This window comes from Aotus nancymaae, unplaced genomic scaffold (genome assembly GCF_030222135.1).
Source record: "Aotus nancymaae isolate 86718 unplaced genomic scaffold, 86718_ANA_hifiasm-v0.15.2.pri h1tg000057l, whole genome shotgun sequence".
Taxonomy (NCBI): Eukaryota; Metazoa; Chordata; class Mammalia; order Primates; family Aotidae; genus Aotus; species Aotus nancymaae.
In genome coordinates this window covers 64,066,795-64,083,517 of record NW_026988471.1, presented here as the reverse complement: position 1 = coordinate 64,083,517, position 16,723 = coordinate 64,066,795, and the positions used below count along the sequence as shown (strand labels likewise).

The window sequence follows — 16,723 nt, the reverse complement described above, 5'->3', positions numbered from 1 at the left end:
TTTACCAATAAATAAAATATTACCTTGATTTCAATGTTTCCCACTTTGGTGGTTGATCTGATAATAGGTCTTCCAACCAAAGCTGGGAAGATGTGTTCTGGAAAGTTAGAGCCTGCATATCCACACTTCACAAACTGGAATGAAACAGTAAAATAAAAGTGGGTTAGCATCAGAGTACTTAATATATTTATTTTAAGAGAGCATTTGAAAAATACCACTTTGCATTTATATAACATTTTAAACTGTTGGTGCTTTCAGTCCACCCAAAGTAGCCACCCAATCAATTGCATCATCTCCTTTTTACTTCTTTCATGGCAATGATTACTTCCAGGTTTCATGTTTATTTACTGCTTCATTAGTGCCTAAGTTCCCTTACTAGAGCGAAAGCCTCCTAAGAGCAGAGAGCTAAGCTGAGTGGTTCATGCTGGAATCCGATACCTAACAGAGATCCCAGCACACAGTGGTCACGCCAGAAGGATCTGTGGGATGGACCAATTCACCGAACAAATGCTATTTTTTTTTTTTTTCGAGACAGAGCCCAGGCTGGAGTGCAATGGCATGATCTCAGCTCACCGCAATCTCCACCTCCCAGGTTCAAGTGATTCTCCTGCCTCAGCCTCCCGAGTAGCTGAGATTACAGCCATGTGCCACCATGCCTAGCTAATTTTGTATGTTTAGTACAGATGGGGTTTCTCCATATAGGTCACGGTGGTCTCGAACTTCGACCTCAGGTGATCTGCCTGCCTCGGCCTCCCAAAGTGCTGGGATTACAGGCATGAGCCACTGTGCCCAGCCAAATGCTAAGTATTTTGAAAGACAGAAATGTGAGAAAATGAACAGAACTAAAGCTCCAATACTAAAGCAGGCTTTCATTCATTTTGGGCAAATCACATAGGCAATAACATTTTCCAAAGTGGGAAAATCAAGTGGCATTTAAATTAATATCACCATATTAAGAAAAGAAACATTTAGTAGGCATTTTTGGCTATTTATTTCTTTTGAAACAAAGTTTCACTCTTGTCACCCAGGCTAGAGTGCAATAAGCACAATCTCAGCTCACTGCAACCTCCGCCTCCCAGGTCCAAGCCATTCTCCTGCCTCAGTCTCCCAAGTAGCTAGGATTATAGGCGCCCACCACCATGTCCAGCTAATTTTTGTATTTTTAGTAGAGAAGGGGTTTCACCACGTTGGCCTCAAACTCCTGACATCAAGTGGTCCACCTGCCTCGGCCTCCCAAAGTGCTGGGATTACAGGGGTGAGTCACCACGCCCAGCGTTAAGTTTCAAAAATTTTTTAAGAGATCATGTCTCACTGTGTTGTGCAGGCTGGTCTGGAATTGCTGGCCTCCAGTGATTCTCCTGAGTTGCTAGGATTACAGGCATGAGTCACTATGACTGAAAGTTATAAATTCTTGTATAGCCTGTTTACGCCGGGCCTAGTGGCTCACACCTGTAATTCCAGCATTTTGGGAGGCTTAGGTGGGCAGATCACTTGAGCCCAGAAGCTCAAGACCAGTATGGGCAACATGGCAAGATGCCAAAATAATAATAATAATAATAATAAAACTACAAAAAATTTAAAAATTAGCCAGGCATTATGGCATGTGTCACATGTAGTCCCAGCTACTCCAGAGGCTGAGGCGGGAGGATCACTTAAGCCTGGGAGGTCAAGGCTGCTGTGATCATGTGAAAGCCTGTCTCGGGGCCAGGCGCGGTGGCTCACGCCTGTAATCCCAGCACTTTGGGAGGCCGAGGCGGGTGGATCACGAGGTCAAGAGATCGAGACCATCCTGGTCAACATGGTGAAACCCCATCTCTACTAAAAATACAAAAAATTAGCTGGGCACGGTGGCGTGTGCCTGTAATCCCAGCTACTCGGGAGGCTGAGGCAGGAGAATTGCCTGAACCCAGGAGGCGGAGGTTGCAGTGAGCCGAGATCGCGCCATTGCACTCCAGCATGGGTAACAAGAGCAAAACTCCATCTCAAAAAAAAAAAGATAGCCTGTCTCAAAAAATATGTAAAAAATAAATAATATATAGTCTATTTAATAACAATAGACACTGTAAGGAAAGGGCAACTAAAAATGTCAGGGTGGGAGGAGGAAGCTATGTAAGAAAGGAAATGTAATCATAATCTGTACCCTCTTTAACAAGCCTTTATTTAATATTAGCTACAATGCATTTACTGATAAATTCCAACTGCCTAGAACAGTGTCTGGCACATAACAGGTACACAGTAAATGATCAATAAATATTAAAAGTTTTGCTGTTGACTCAACAGTATGACACTGATTATTTTAAAATATACATATATTTAATATTCAGAAAAAAGTCTATTTTTCTATGGCTCCAGGCACCACACATTCTTAGAATTAAGGATGAAAAACAGTACCTGAATGTGATACATGACAGTAATAAAATAAAGGTAGATAAAAAATAGTAATATACCTCTTGATAGAAAGCTACTCTGTACATCACTTGAATCATGTGAGGCCAGGAGTTTGAGATCAGCATGGCTAACATGACAGAAACCCATCTCTACTAAAAATAACAAAAATTAGCCAGGTATGGTGGTGCATGCCTGTAATCCCAGTTACTTGGGAAACTGAGGTATGAAAATCACTCAAACCTGGGAGACAGAGGTTGCAGTAAGCTGAGATCATGACACTGCACTCCAGACTGTCATCCAGGCTGGAGTGCAATGGCATGATCTTGAACCTTCGCCTCCCAGTAGCTGGGATTACAGGCGCCCACCACCACACCCAGCTAAATTTTTTTGTATTTTTAGTAGAGATGGGGTTTTACTATGTTGGCCAGGCTGGTCTCAAACTCCTGACCTTGTGATCCACCTGCCTCAGCCTCCCAAAGTGCTGGGATTACAGGCATGAGCCACCATGCTCAGCCTAAACTCACTGGCTTTTGACTAGTCCTCCAAAACATAAAAATTTGTTATTTTCAAAGATCTCTACAGCAGCCTTGTTGGAGATGACATCGATGAACCACATTTAATTATAAATAGCCAGGCCGGGCGCGGTGGCTCACGCCGATAATCCCAGCACTTTGGGAGGCCGAGGCGGGTGAATCACGAGGTCAAGAGATCGAGACCATCCTGGTCAACAAGGTGAAACCCCGTCTCTACTAAAAATACAAAAATCAGCTGGGCATGGTGGCGCGCGCCTGTAGTCCCAGCTACTCGGGAGGCTGAGGTAGGAGAATTGTTTGAACTCAGGAGGCAGAAGTTGCAGTGAGCCGAGATCGCGCCATTGCACTCCAGCCTGGGTAACAAGGGCGAAATTCCATCTCAAAAAAAAAAAAAAAAAAAAAAAAAATTATAAATAGCCTAGGACATTCTGCCATTCAGAATTTCATTTCTCTTTTTTTTTTTTTATTTTTGAGACGAAGTCTTGCTCTGTTGCCCAGGCTGGAGTGCAGCAATCTCTGTCTCCTGGGTTCTAGCAATTCTCCAGCCTCAGGCTCCCAGGTAGCTGGGACCACAGCTGCATGCCACCACGCCTGGCTAATTTTTGTATTTCTAGTAGGGTTTCACCATTTGGCCAGGCTGGTCTTGAACTCCTGACCTCATGATCCTCCCACCTCAGCCTCCCAACATTCTGGGATCACAGGCGTGAGCCACTGCACCTGGCCCCACTTGTCTTTTATAAATAGACTTTGGAAGAATCATGACAACCAGATTAAAGCTTTTATGAAAAATCCGTCTGAAATGAGGCAGGTTCACATTCCCAATGCCATCTCAATTCCTATCCTCTCACCTCATGTTTACACTTTATTAATAGAAACTACATAAACATACTATTCAGATGTTTTCTCCCAACCACACAAAACCCAGTCTTAGTTTACCACTGAGCCACCAAGGTAAGGGCATTTTTCAGGTACAGCTACCCATTTTTAAAAGTATAATACAATTCCTCTGGATTACTTTTTAAGGCAGAAGTTAGCATGATATGTAATACATAACCCACTTGATCACAGCTACCTCCTCTTGGCAGTGGTTGATAGTGATGAACTAGAATACACTTCCCATCCTTAAAATGAACAGAATTCAAGAGCATTAGTTCATTTTTTTCTCAATGTCTTCTTAAATAGTGTGACCTAAGACTTGGAGAAAAAATTACCTCAGAGAAAAAGAGTAACATCTAGTATTTTCAAACACACACACACACACACACACACACACTCTTCTCTCCCAAATCACAAACTCTCTTTCATCCTTAAGTCAAAATCCAGTTTACCTGATAGAAACTGAAATGATATAGAAGAGTAAAGAATATGTTCTTGTTATCCCAACCATACCCACAGTTCTGTATAACATCTGTCAACATCACCAACCTAATGTCAGTCATAATTTACAAAAATATCTCAAATATAGGAATTAAATACTATTTTAATATAAATTCTTATGCTTACCTCAAAGTAATAAATAGATATAGTCAAAAGTATCCATTTATTAGGATGAAAATGCTCACTTATATGGGTATAAATGATCTCAAAAAATATAGAGAGTGAATGAATGAAAAGAGAATCTACTAGTTTATAAGGGTCACTTTTGGCATGCTAAATGTAAATAAGTTTACTAAGTGAGAAATCAGAAGCTGGAGATGGCAGGAAGAGCCTGGGATGGGGCATAGGTCAAATCCTAGTGCAGGGAAGAGGCTGCTAAGGTTGACATGTCTCCCCTCTCCTTTTTTTTTTTTTTTTTTTGAGACAGAGTTTCACTCTTGTTACCCAGGCTGGAGTGCAATGGCGTGATCTCAGCTCACCGCAACCTCCGTCTCCTGGGTTCAAACAATTCTCCTGCCTCAGCCTCCCGAGTAGCTGGGACTACAGGCATGCGCCACCATGCCCAGCTAATTTTTGTATTTTTAGTAGAGATGGGGTTTCACCATGTTGACCAGGATGGTCTCAATCTCTTGACCTCATGATCCACCTGTCTCAGCCTCCCAAAGTGCTGGGATTATAGGTGTGAGCCACTGCGCCCGGCCTCCCCTCTCCTTCAGAGCCACACGCACTTGGACACACAACATGGCAAAGTGGCAAATAATCACATCACTCACAGTTTTCCGATTATAATCATTCAGATGGGTAGTTCATGTCTTAAGATTCTTGTATATTTTAAGAAACAAAACTTCCCAAGTTAGAGGACAAAAACTAAAATTCCTGAAACTATAAAAACAAATGTAAACCTACTATTACTGCTTCACAAAGAAAAAAAAATTGGCTTTTTATTTAAAGATTATCAGTCACTTATTAATAAAACTATTTATTCTGCTGGAGCAGTAGCTTATTGGAAGCAGATGCTGTAACAGAATTCAGCACGAGCTTTCCTACAGGGTATATATTAACCCATCAAAATAGCAAAACTCGCACTATTACACATTACTTCAAATGTGAAAGCATTAACAGTTATAATAACAAGAACTAAGACCAGGTGCGGTGGCTCACGCCTATAATCCAAGCACTTTGGGAGGGCGAGGTGGGTGGATCACGAGGTCAAGAGATCGAGACCACCTTGGTCAATAAGGTGGGCATGGTGGTACATGCCTGTAGTCCCAGCTACTCAGGAGGCTGAGGCAGGAGAATTGCTTGAACCCAGGAGGCGGAGGTTGCGGTGAGCCGAGATTGTGCCATTGCACTCCAGCCTGGGTAAAAAGAGCGAAACTCTGTCTCAAAAAAAAAAATAAATAAAAGAACTAAAATAATTGGCTGGGAATGGTGGCTCACACCTGTAATCCTGGCACTTTAGGAAGCCAAAGTGGGTGGACTGCTTGGGCCTAGGAGTTTAAGACCAGCCTGGGGCTACAGAGCAAAACCCCATTTCTACAAAAAAATACAATAATTAGCCAGGCATGGTGACACACACCCATAGTCCCAGAAACTTGGGAGGCTGATGTGGGAGGATCACCTGAGCCCGGGAAGGTGGAGGATGCGTTGAGCCATGATTATGCTACTCACTCTGGGTGAGAGAGTGAGACCCTGTCTAAAGAAAAAAAAAAAAGGCTGGGCCTGGGGCTTTGAGAGGCCAAGTCAGGTGTATCATTTGAGGTCAGGAGTTTGAGAGCAGCCTGGCCAATATGGTGAAACCCTATCTCTACTAAAACTACAAAATTGGTTGGGCGTAGGCCGGGCGCGGTGGCTCACGCCTGTAATCCCAGCACTTTGGGAGGTCAAGGCAGGTGGATCACGAGGTCAAGAGATTGAGACCATCCTGGTCAACATGGTGAAACCCTGTCTCTACTAAAAATACAAAAAATTAGCTGGGCACGGTGGTGCGTGCCTGTAATCCCAGCTACTCAGGAGGCTGAGGCAGGAGAATTGCCTGAACCCAGGAGGCGGAGGTTGCGGTGAGCCGAGATCGCGCCATTGGACTCCAGCCTGGGTAACAAGAGCGCAACTCTGTCTTAAAAAAAAAAGAAAAAAAAAAAATTGGCTGGGTGTGGTGGTGCATGCCTGTAATCCCAGCTACTCAGGAGGCTGAGGCAGGAAAATTGCTTGAACCTGGGAGGCAGAGGTTGCGGTGAGGTGAGATTACATGAATGCACTCCAGCCTGGGTGACAGAGAGAGACTGTGTCTCAAAAAAATAATAATAATAAAATTAATTTTTTTCTTTCTTTTTTTTTTTAATTATACTGGTTACTCTGGGCACACTGCCACTGGGGTAATAATGCTCTGCAAGGAGCAGCAAAAATAAAAATTGTAATTCTAAAATTATATTTTTTTTTAGAGACAAGGGTCTGACTGTTGCTCAGCCTGTTCTTCAACTCCCAGCCTCAAGCAATCTTCCCACCTTTACTTCCCAAAGTGCTGGGATTATAGACATCGGCCACTGTGCCTGGCCCTAATTTTTCAATAATATGAAACTGACAATCTGATTACTTCTACAAAAAATAATAAGTATTTAAAAAAAAATCTAGGCCAGGTGCAGTGGCTCACATCTGTAATCCCAGCATTTTGGGAGGTTGAGGTAGGTGGATCACCTGAGATTAGGAGTTAAAGACCAGCCTGGCCAACATGGTGAAACCCAATCTCTACTAAAAATACAAAAATTAGCCAGGTGTGGTGGTGTGCACCTGTCATCCCAGCTACTCAGGAGGCTGAGGCAAGAGAACAGCTTGAACCCAGGAGCTGGAGGCTACAGCGAGCCAAGATCCCACCACTACACTCCATCCCAGGTGACAAGACACCATCTTAAAAAAAAAAAAATCTAAACACGATGTGATAAAGTACAAAGAAAACATTCCTTTCTAAACTATCATTTGATATCATCTTAATCCCTCAAATTCCTCCCCCATGTCAATCATTTTAAGACTTAGTGACTTCGTTCTTTCATTGTGTACATAAAGGCTGTGTTTAAGAAATAACTTTTACCATATATAGTTTCCTCTTCATAGCAGTGTGGTTTAAACTAGTTCCCTTACTTCCCACTGAGTCATCAAATGGTAAGAACAGTACAATGTTCTGTCAAGCAAAAATGAAAAATTTCATCTACATCTGCTCTAAAAGTACATTTTTTTCTCTTCGAAAAAATAACCTGGGATTTATAAAGCCCCATTTGGACCTAATTTAATTTTTATTTTCCCCTTACTAATTTTATCTGATGATATTGACGTATTTAGTAATTTAACTGCACAGTGACTATTCTTATCTTAGGCCATCAAAAAGTTTATTCTACTTATCCCAAAGCATTTTGCAAGACAAAACCATATTTGGTTTTGGTTTGTTTCTGTTTCAAACACTACTAAATTAAACATATAAACTAGCAAAGCCTGATAAAGCAGGCCACAATCAACTACAAATGTCAATTATATAAATGCAAATCCAATTATGCTGGTACTATAAGCTTCTCTGTATGACTAGACCTTATTAAGCACTGTACGAGCAACATAGCAAGCACTGGGGAAACCTTCATTTTGTTGGTGATCTAACTCACTGCTGATGAAATCTCCCAAGTCTGGTAACAAGATAAACAACACCAGGGGCCTGGGCCCAGCTCTTGAAGGAGACCTAAACCTAGAGTTTCATAGACCTCTTGATTTTCACCTATCTGGACCAGTTGACTCCAGAAGGAGGTCTGAATGGTTAAAATCCACATAAATTATTGGATCAGATGAGTTTTCCCCACTCTGGGCAACCCTAGGGAGACACTGGTCAAGCTGGGAGATAGAAAATTGAGCAGGACCAACATCAGGCATGTGATTGATTGTAAGAACAAACTTGTTCCCAGGCAAGCTTGTCCAACCCACGGCCCACGAGCTACATGAGGCCCACATTGTTAATATTTTTTGGCCATTTTTTTAGTTCATCAGCTATCGTTAGTGTTAGTGCATTTTATGTGTGGCCCAAGATAATTCTTCTCTTCCAACATGGCCCAGGGACGCCGAAAGATTGTACACTCCTGTCCTAGAATATTCAATTTGGGTCTGCCAGAGAGGTTAAAAAAAAAAAAATCAACTTTTCAAAAAGCCTATAATTTTATTTTTATTTTATTTTTTACTAGATATGGGGTCTTGCTATATTAATCCAGACTGGTCTCAAACTCTTGGCCTCAAGAAATCCTCTCATCTCAGCCTCCCAAAATGCTGGAATTACAGGCATGAGGAACCACACCCAGCCAGCCTACCATTTTGAAACCTAAGGCGTGTAAGGAACAAAAGAGAAAACCTTAGGGTAACAACTATTTCCAAAACTTCTTCAAAAATTACATCTGAATATCTTCTTGAATATTTAATAATAAAGGAATCATTATAACTTCAGGTACCTAAATAAAATCAAGATGACTATGTCTACAAGTGGTAGGAAATATACAATCTAAGTGATTCCTAGTTCTCTACATACTACATACTCAGAACTATCACAGCATTCCTGTTATATGATTCACATATTTTATCACCACTGTTTCTTCGGTTGAAACCAATCATGTCCATAGAAAATCTGGATAAAATTTAAAAATAACTAGAAGCATAACAACAAATTTTTATTTGAATTAACTACACTCACTTTTTTCATTTATATCACAGCAACTGATCATTTGTATTAAGGAAAAGGATCTTAAAAAATGGATTAGACACAAGACTAATCAATAATATTACAACCAGCTTTCTTTTTTTTTGCGATGGAGTCTCACTTTGTCACCCATGATGGAGTGCAGTGGCGTGATCTCAGCTCACGGCAACCTCTGCCTCCCAGGTTCAAGCAATTCTTCTGCCTCAGCCTCCCGAGTAGCTGGGATTACAGGCATCATCCGCCACCATGCCTGACTAATTTTTGTATTTTTAGTAGACACAGGGTTTCACCATGTTGGCCAGGCTGGTCTCGAACTCCTGGCCATCAAGTGATCTTCACACCTCGGCCTCCCAAAGTGCTCGGATTACAGGCATAAGTCACCGTGCCCGGCCTAAAATTAGCTTTCTAATGTTAGCTAAACTAACGGAGGCCAGGCATGGTGGTTCAAGCCTGTAATCCCAGAACTTTGGGAGGTCGAGGCAGGTATATCACAAGGTCAGGAGATAGAGACCATCCTGGCCATGGTGAAACCCCGTCTCCACTAAAATACAAAAAATTAGCCGGGCATGGTGGCAGGCACCTGTAGTTCCAGCTACTTAGAAGGCTGAGGCAGAGGAATCGCTTGAACCCGGGAGGTGGAGGTTGCAGTGAGCTGAGATTGTACCACTGCACTCCAGCCTGGTGACAGATCAAGACTCCATCTCAAAAACAAAACAAAACAAAAACTACTAACGGATTAGTAACATAACATTAGCTTATGATAGCTGGGTGCAGTGGCTCAAGTATGTAATCCTAGCACTTTAGGCGGAGGTGGGCAGATCTCTTGAGTCCAGGAGTTCAAGACCAGCCTGGGTAACATAGGGAGACCCAGTCTCTACAAAAATAAAACATTAAGGCTGGCACGGTGGCTCACACCTGTAATCCCAGAACTTTGGAAGGCCAAGGTGGGTGGATTACCTGAGGTCAGGAGTTTGAGACCACCCTGGCCAACATGGCGAAACCCTGTCTCTACTAAAATGGAAAAATTAGCTGGGTGTGGAGGCACAGGCCTGTAATCCCAGCTACTAGGGAGGCTGAGGCAGGAGAATCGCTTCAACCTGGGAGAAGGAGGTTGCAGTGAGCCGAGATTGCGCCACTGCAGTCCAGCCTGGATGATAGAGAAAACTTTCATATGCAGATACAGGTTTGTGGACATACATTTTTAATAAAGAACACACAAACTGAATCATTCTAAAATCTTTTTCAACTTAATAAATCTTAACCATGTTTCCATAGCAGTGGATCTTTTAAAAAGTATTACATTTTGAATAACTGTCCCATTATATATATATATATTTTTTTTTTTTTATTTAAATTTTTTATTTTTTGAGACTTAGTCTCACTCTGTCTCCCAGGCTGGAGTGAGTGGCATGGTCTCGGCTCATTGCAACCTCCACCTCCCAGGTTCAAGCGATTCTCCTGCCTCAGCCTCCTGAGTAGCTGGGATTACAGGTGCCCAACATCATGCCCAGCTAATTTCTGTATTTTTAGTAGAGACATGGTTTCACCATGTTGGCCAGAGTGGTCTTGAACTCCTGACCTCAGGTGATCTGCCCTCCTCAGCCTCTCAAAGTGCTGGGATTACAGGCGTGAGGCACCGTGCCTGGCCTCATTATATGTTAACACTTTTTATTCTAATCCATTTTTAACACAGTTCAGATGAAGCTGGCATAACTATTGCTTGTAAAAGTCTGTAACAAATCTAATCAAGGGCATTATTATGGCAGTAAATACCAGCTTTTTTCCCCCTCAACAATTCAGATTCCAAAGTGTTTTGTTCAAGTAAAATGTATTTTAATTTATATATCATATTTATGGGAGGGAGGGGAGAAAAGTCATAAAATGTTGCAACATTAAAATGGTTAGAAATCATCACAGAAGTCATCCAGAATAAGTAATATTGCCATCTTCTAATGTGCTGACTTTGCTACCCGAAACACATTTTTTTTAAATCTGGCAAGACGGAGGTTTGAAACAACCGTCTTTCTTTTTGTTTTTGCTTTATTGGGACAGAGTTTCACTTCTGTAGTCCAGGCTGGGAGCGCAATGGCGCGATCTCGGCTCACTGCAACCTCTGCTTCCCAGCCTCAAGCGATTCTCCTGCCTCAGCCTCAGCCTCAGCCTCCTGAGCAGCTGGGATTACAGACATGCGCCACCACGCCCGGCTAATTTTTGTATTTTTAGAACAGACGGGCTTTCACCACATTGGCCAGGCTAGTCTTGAACTCCTAACCTTACGTGATCCGCCAGCCTCGGCCTACAAAGTGCTGGGATTACAGAAACAACTTTCAAATAGTTTCTAAATCAGTGCTTTGGTCAGATTTTACAATTTTTGAATCTTAAAGTCTAATATTACCTGTATTCTGAGACTAAGGGGAAAAGGGGCTGGGGGCGGGGTAACCAACACTAATTAACTTCCCCTAAGGTCAGTGGAATTAACACTGCAGGGCCCTAGGTCCCCAAACCACCCAAAGGAACATGCTGGTCTCCACAGGCCTGTACCTGGGCCAAACCACCAGTATGTAGAACAAAAAGTGAACGATGCGCTGCCGATCTGGACCCCCTTCCCTTGAAAAAACAAACAGAAAACCCAACAAACACAGCCAAAGGGCTGAGGCCCACACTCCATGACAGCACTTCCCTTTTTTTTCTTTTCTTTTCTTTTTTTTTAAGTAAACCCGTTTCCTGTTTCTCGTTTGGTATATCTTCAACTATACAGGAAGAGGAAGGCCTCTAGGTGTTTCTCCTTTTTACACACCGGCGGCCCTGGGGAAAAGAGCACTTCTCGGAACACACAAACCGAGCCTTTTACCCCTCCGGCCGCTTTAGTCTTTTACCCCTCGGTCTGCTTTAGCCCAATCGCCCCGCTCAAGCGCGGAGCCGGTCCTTGCCAAGCGGTCAGTAGGCTCCGCGTCCAGTGTCGGTCTCGCCAGCCGCCCCGACCCGGAAGGCTGCGGGGGTGGCAGGCTAGAGGGGTGGCAAGCTAAGGGGACACCAGGGCACGGCCGGCTTGCCCTCCTGCCCGCGAAGGTGGAAGGCACCGCCCCGCACCCCTTGGCCCCAAGGGCCTGGAGATGCAGACCAGGGGGCCGAGAGCCCGCGCGCCCGTTGCACGTCCCCGCCTGCGCCTGTGGCCTCCAGGGCCTCCTCGCCCGGCGCTTACCCCGGTGCCGTTGTCGCACACCACCACCTTCCTGCCCTGGCTATCCATCGTCCGCCCGGGTGAGAGCCGCTGCCGTTGCACAACCTACAGCCGCCGCCGCCCGGCCGTTTTCTTTTCTTCCTCCTCCCTCTTCGCGGCCCCTCCTTCGGCCCAACTTTTTTCCCCTCCACAGGAAGTCGCCGCCCGGCTCCGCCCGTCGGTTAGCTGAATGTCTGAGCGGAAAGTGTGGGACAGGCGGGAAGCGCGACTGGCAGCGGTGAGCTCCAATAAAAAATAGAGAAGCGTCGAGGCGCCTCCCGCAACTCCGCTTCCGGCTCGGCTGTCACGGTCGCTTCCCACCCAGGTTCTTCCTCGCTGCTTCTAGTTCCCGGCGCTTCGCCGGGCGTTAATGGCGGCCAACGTTATCGCGGGTCCTGCGGCTTTCTCCCTAAAGTGTCACAGAAACTAAGGGCACCGCTTAACGAACTGCAGAAGACGCAGGCAGGTGAAGGACACCGGTTCTGCGGCGGCATGGAATGTAGCGGAGAAGCCGGCGGAGAGGACCGGGAGCAAGCCTGGGAGGTCCTGGGTGACCCCACCATTGAACAGGGCTTGGTGTGTCATTGCTTCTAGGCCTTTTTAGCGGACAGAACTGGGATGCATACACACACGCTTATTTGAAATCATGCGTTTTTTCCATACTCAATTTCAGCCCACTCCTTTGCCCAAGTCGCTCTGTGGTCAAGTGAGCGAGAGCAGGTGCCTGCATTTCCAGCCTCCTGGCTCACTGCCTCCTTTTTTTTTTTTTTTTTTTAAAGTTGGGGTTTCGCCATGTTGGTCAGGCTGGTCTTGAACTCCCGACCTCAGGTGATCCGCCCGCCTTGGCCTCCAAAGTGCTTGGATTACAGGCGTGAGTCACTGCGTCCTTCTTCTAGTAGTCCTATGTCTCTTCACACCTCTTCAGTACATGTACATCTGTGAACCCAGAGACTTGGCTTTGAAATTAGACAACTCCTGTTTCAAACGTGGCGCTGCCACTCACGAGTTTTGTAATTTTGGCATACCCCTGTCTGTGCATGGGGTTAACTTCTATCTCCATGGGTGTGGTGAGGTTAAGAAGAAATGTTCATTCAGTGGTAGCTATTTCTTACTAATTCTATTCTTTTGAACCTATGATTCTATTTACGATGCCTCATTTTTTTTTTCCTTTTTAAAAATCGGTTGGTAAACTTGTGCTCTGAGACTCAGCTTGTCACATCTCTGATGACAGCTGATATCCTCAGGATGTTCCTTACTCCCTTTCCCCGCTATTATTTTACTATGAACATGTGAATAACATGATTGTGTTTATTACATGCAACAAATATTTATTGGATGAATGACATTAAAATTCACATTTAAAATGCCGTCCTTTTTGAGAGCTGAGAATTAGAACTTTGCCTTCAACATGGCTGTACATGTTCAACAATAGAATAGGCCGGGCGCGGTGGCTCACGCCTATAATCCCAGCACTTTGGGAGGCCGAGGCGGGTGGATCACGAGGTCAAGAGATCGAGACCATCCTGGTCAACATGGTGAAACCCCCGTCTCTACTAAAAATACAAAAATTAGCTGGGCATGGTGGCGCACACCTGTAGTCCCAGCTACTTGGGAGGCTGAGGCAGGAGAATTGCTTGAACCCAGGAGACGGAGGTTGTGGTGAGCCGAGATCGCACCATTGCACTCCAAATGGAGTTTTCAAACCTATCTAAAGGCATAGAGTGCTTTATTCAAATTTAATCTTATATGAAACACGTAACACATGGATAAATATAAATAGATAAAGCTGCCATTGTTGCAATTGGAAGTTTGAGAGGTTAGAATAGGTAGGAGGTCTCAGGAGAACATTTCTTCCCTTTACCTGCTTTAACAGTCAGAGAAGTACCTCAGTCTGCGGAAAAATTTATCTGTTCATAAATTCCTTGAATATCTTACTTTTGTGGCCTCCAGTGCTAGTGCTGTGCAATTTTCTTGAAAGTACATTTTACTGGTCTCAGCAAATTGAACTCAAGCATTTATGTGTTCTTTTACTTTTCCTCTTTGTGGAATTAAATGGATTGCTAATTTTTATTTTTAAAGAAAGAATGTGAGGCTGGGTAAGATGGCTCACGCCTGTAACCAGCACTTTGGGAGGCCAAGGTGGGCAGATCTACTGAGGTCAGGAGTTCCAGACCACCCTGGCCAACATGGCGAAACCCCGTCTTTACTAAAAATACAAAATTTAGCGGGGTGTGATGGCGCGTGCCTGTAATGCCAGCTACTCAGGAAGCTGAGGCAGGAAAATCGCTTGAACCCGGGAGGGAGAGGTTGCAGTGAGCCGAGATCGCGCCACTGCACTCCAGCCTGAGCAACAGAGCCGGACTCCATCTCAAAAACAAAACAAAACAAAACAAAAAAACTGGCAAGTTTGGTCCTAAAATTTGTATGAAATGAAAAGGAGCCAGAATAAAGGGATTTTGAAACAGAAAAAGATGGAAAACTTCCATACCTGATTTCAAAACTTATTATAAAGCTATGGTAATGAAGACTGTAATATTGGCATAGAGGCAGATATATATCAATCAATGGAACCAAATAGGTAGTTCAGAAATAAAGCTTTACATTATGGTCAGTTGATTTTCAACAATGGTGCTAAAACAATCCGTGGGGAAAGGGTAATCTTGTCAACGAATGGTGTGGGAGGGTAAAGAAAAGAGCTTTGATCCTTACCTCACATCACACACACAAATTGATTTAAGTGGATCATAGACCTAAATGTAAAAGCTAAAACTATAAATTTCAGAAAAAAAGGAGGAAAATCTTTTGATATTAACAAAGAATGCTGAGATATGACACTAAAATAATGATCTGTAAAAGAAAAAATTGATAATTGACATAATAGAATTTTTTTTTTTTTTTACAAAAGTTTATTTTAAAATTTACAACAGCTCCATGACAATACTTAATTCCAGCTATAGGTGGCAAAAGATGTTATGGCAGGGAATACAGATGTTTAAATACGGATGAAATAAAGGGTCACCATCTTCTCAGGCACAAAGAACAGGTTACTTTTTTGCCAGATTTCTTTTCTTTTTTTTTTTTGGAGACGGAGTCTTGCTCTGTCGCCCAGGCTGGAGTGCAGTGGCACAATCTCAGCTCATTGCAACCTCTGTCTCCTGGGTTCAAGCGATTCTCCCACCTCAGCCTCCCGAGTAGCTGAGATTACAGGCCGCCCAGCTAATTTTTTGTATTTTAGTAGAGACGGCATTTCACTGTGTTGCCCAGGCTGATCTCGAACTCCTGACCTCCTGATCTGCCAGCCTTGGTCTCCCAAAGTGCTGAGATTACAGGCGTGAGCCACTGCAACCAGCCTTGTCAGATTTCTTAATTCCACCTGTGGTCAGGGGCCCCTTCCCCTCAGCCTCCTCTTAATTCCTCGAGTTTCTTCTGCTCCTCTTTTTGTTTCTGCTTGAAGCTCTATCTTCCTCGTCCATCTCCTTGGCCTGCTTCTTGGGCTGTTTCAGGGGCTTCTTCTTGGTTACACAACCATAAAATTTTACTAAAAATCATGAAACTGCGCACTTGTAATAGGTAGATTTTGAGATGTGTAAATTTCATGTTGTAACTCCAATAAGGCTTAAAAAAATTTAAGTTACCTGTCCAAATTTACCTCTCATGTAGCAGAAACAGGATTAGACACTGGTGTGCCTGGCCACAAAGCCTGAGCTCTGTTTAGCCAGAGTTTTGGAAACTCCAGATCTATCATGAAAACCTGAGTCATTCCTAACCTGAGTCATCCTACTCAGGAATGACTTCTTTTTTTTCGAGACTAAGTCTCACTCTGTTGCTCAAGATGGAGTGCAGTGGTGCAATTTCAGCTCACTGCAACCTCCACTTCCCGGGTTCAAGCGATTCTTCTATCTCAGCCTCCTGAATAGCTGGGACTACAGACACACACCACCATGCTCAGCTAATTTTTGTTTGCTGTTTGTTTTTGAGACAGAGTCTGGCTGTCGCCGAGGCTGGAGTGCAGTGGCGCATTCTCAGCTCACTGCAACCTCTACTCCCCAGGTTCAAGTGATTCTCCTGCCTCAGCTTCCCAAGTAGCTGGGCCTACAGGAGCATGCCACCACACCCGGCTAATTTTTTGTATTTTTAGTTGAGATAGGGTTTCACCATGTTAGCCAGGATGGTCTCAATCTCGTGACCTCGTGATCTGCCCACCTCAGCTCCCCAAAGTGCTGGGATTACAGGCGTGAGCCACTGCGCCTGGCCTAGGAATGACTCTTATAATTGTATTATTTTTAATTGTATTGTATTTAAAAGAAATAGAGATGGTGGCTGGGCACGGTGGCTCATACCTGTAATGCCAACATTTGGGAAGGCAGAGGCAGGCGGATCACTTGAGGCCAGTAGTTCAATACAAGTCTGGCCAACGTGGCAAAACCCTGTGTCTATTAAAAAGACAAAAATTAGCTGAGTGACCTGGGAGGCAGAGGTTGGAGA

The 16,723-nt window shown here is 43.9% G+C and overlaps 1 protein-coding gene across 3 annotated transcripts in view; it reads right to left on the bottom strand.

The window, feature by feature from the left end:
* The window catches only part of ACTR2 (actin related protein 2), a 35,246-nt gene extending 22,842 nt beyond the window's left edge, over positions 1–12,404 (bottom strand). The window contains exons 1-2 of one of the 3 annotated variants that reach the window (XM_012477219.2): positions 12,221–12,404; positions 24–134 (exon numbers count right to left, since the gene is read on the bottom strand). In XM_012477219.2, the coding sequence (XP_012332642.1) occupies positions 24–134; positions 12,221–12,268 (159 nt within the window). In that variant the 5' untranslated portion in view covers positions 12,269–12,404. Of the gene's footprint in view, positions 1–23; positions 135–12,220 lie in introns of those variants that run through there. The other 2 variants (XM_012477220.2, XM_064364185.1) reach the window with 2 other exon arrangements.
* Positions 12,405–16,723: the final 4,319 nt, after the last annotated feature.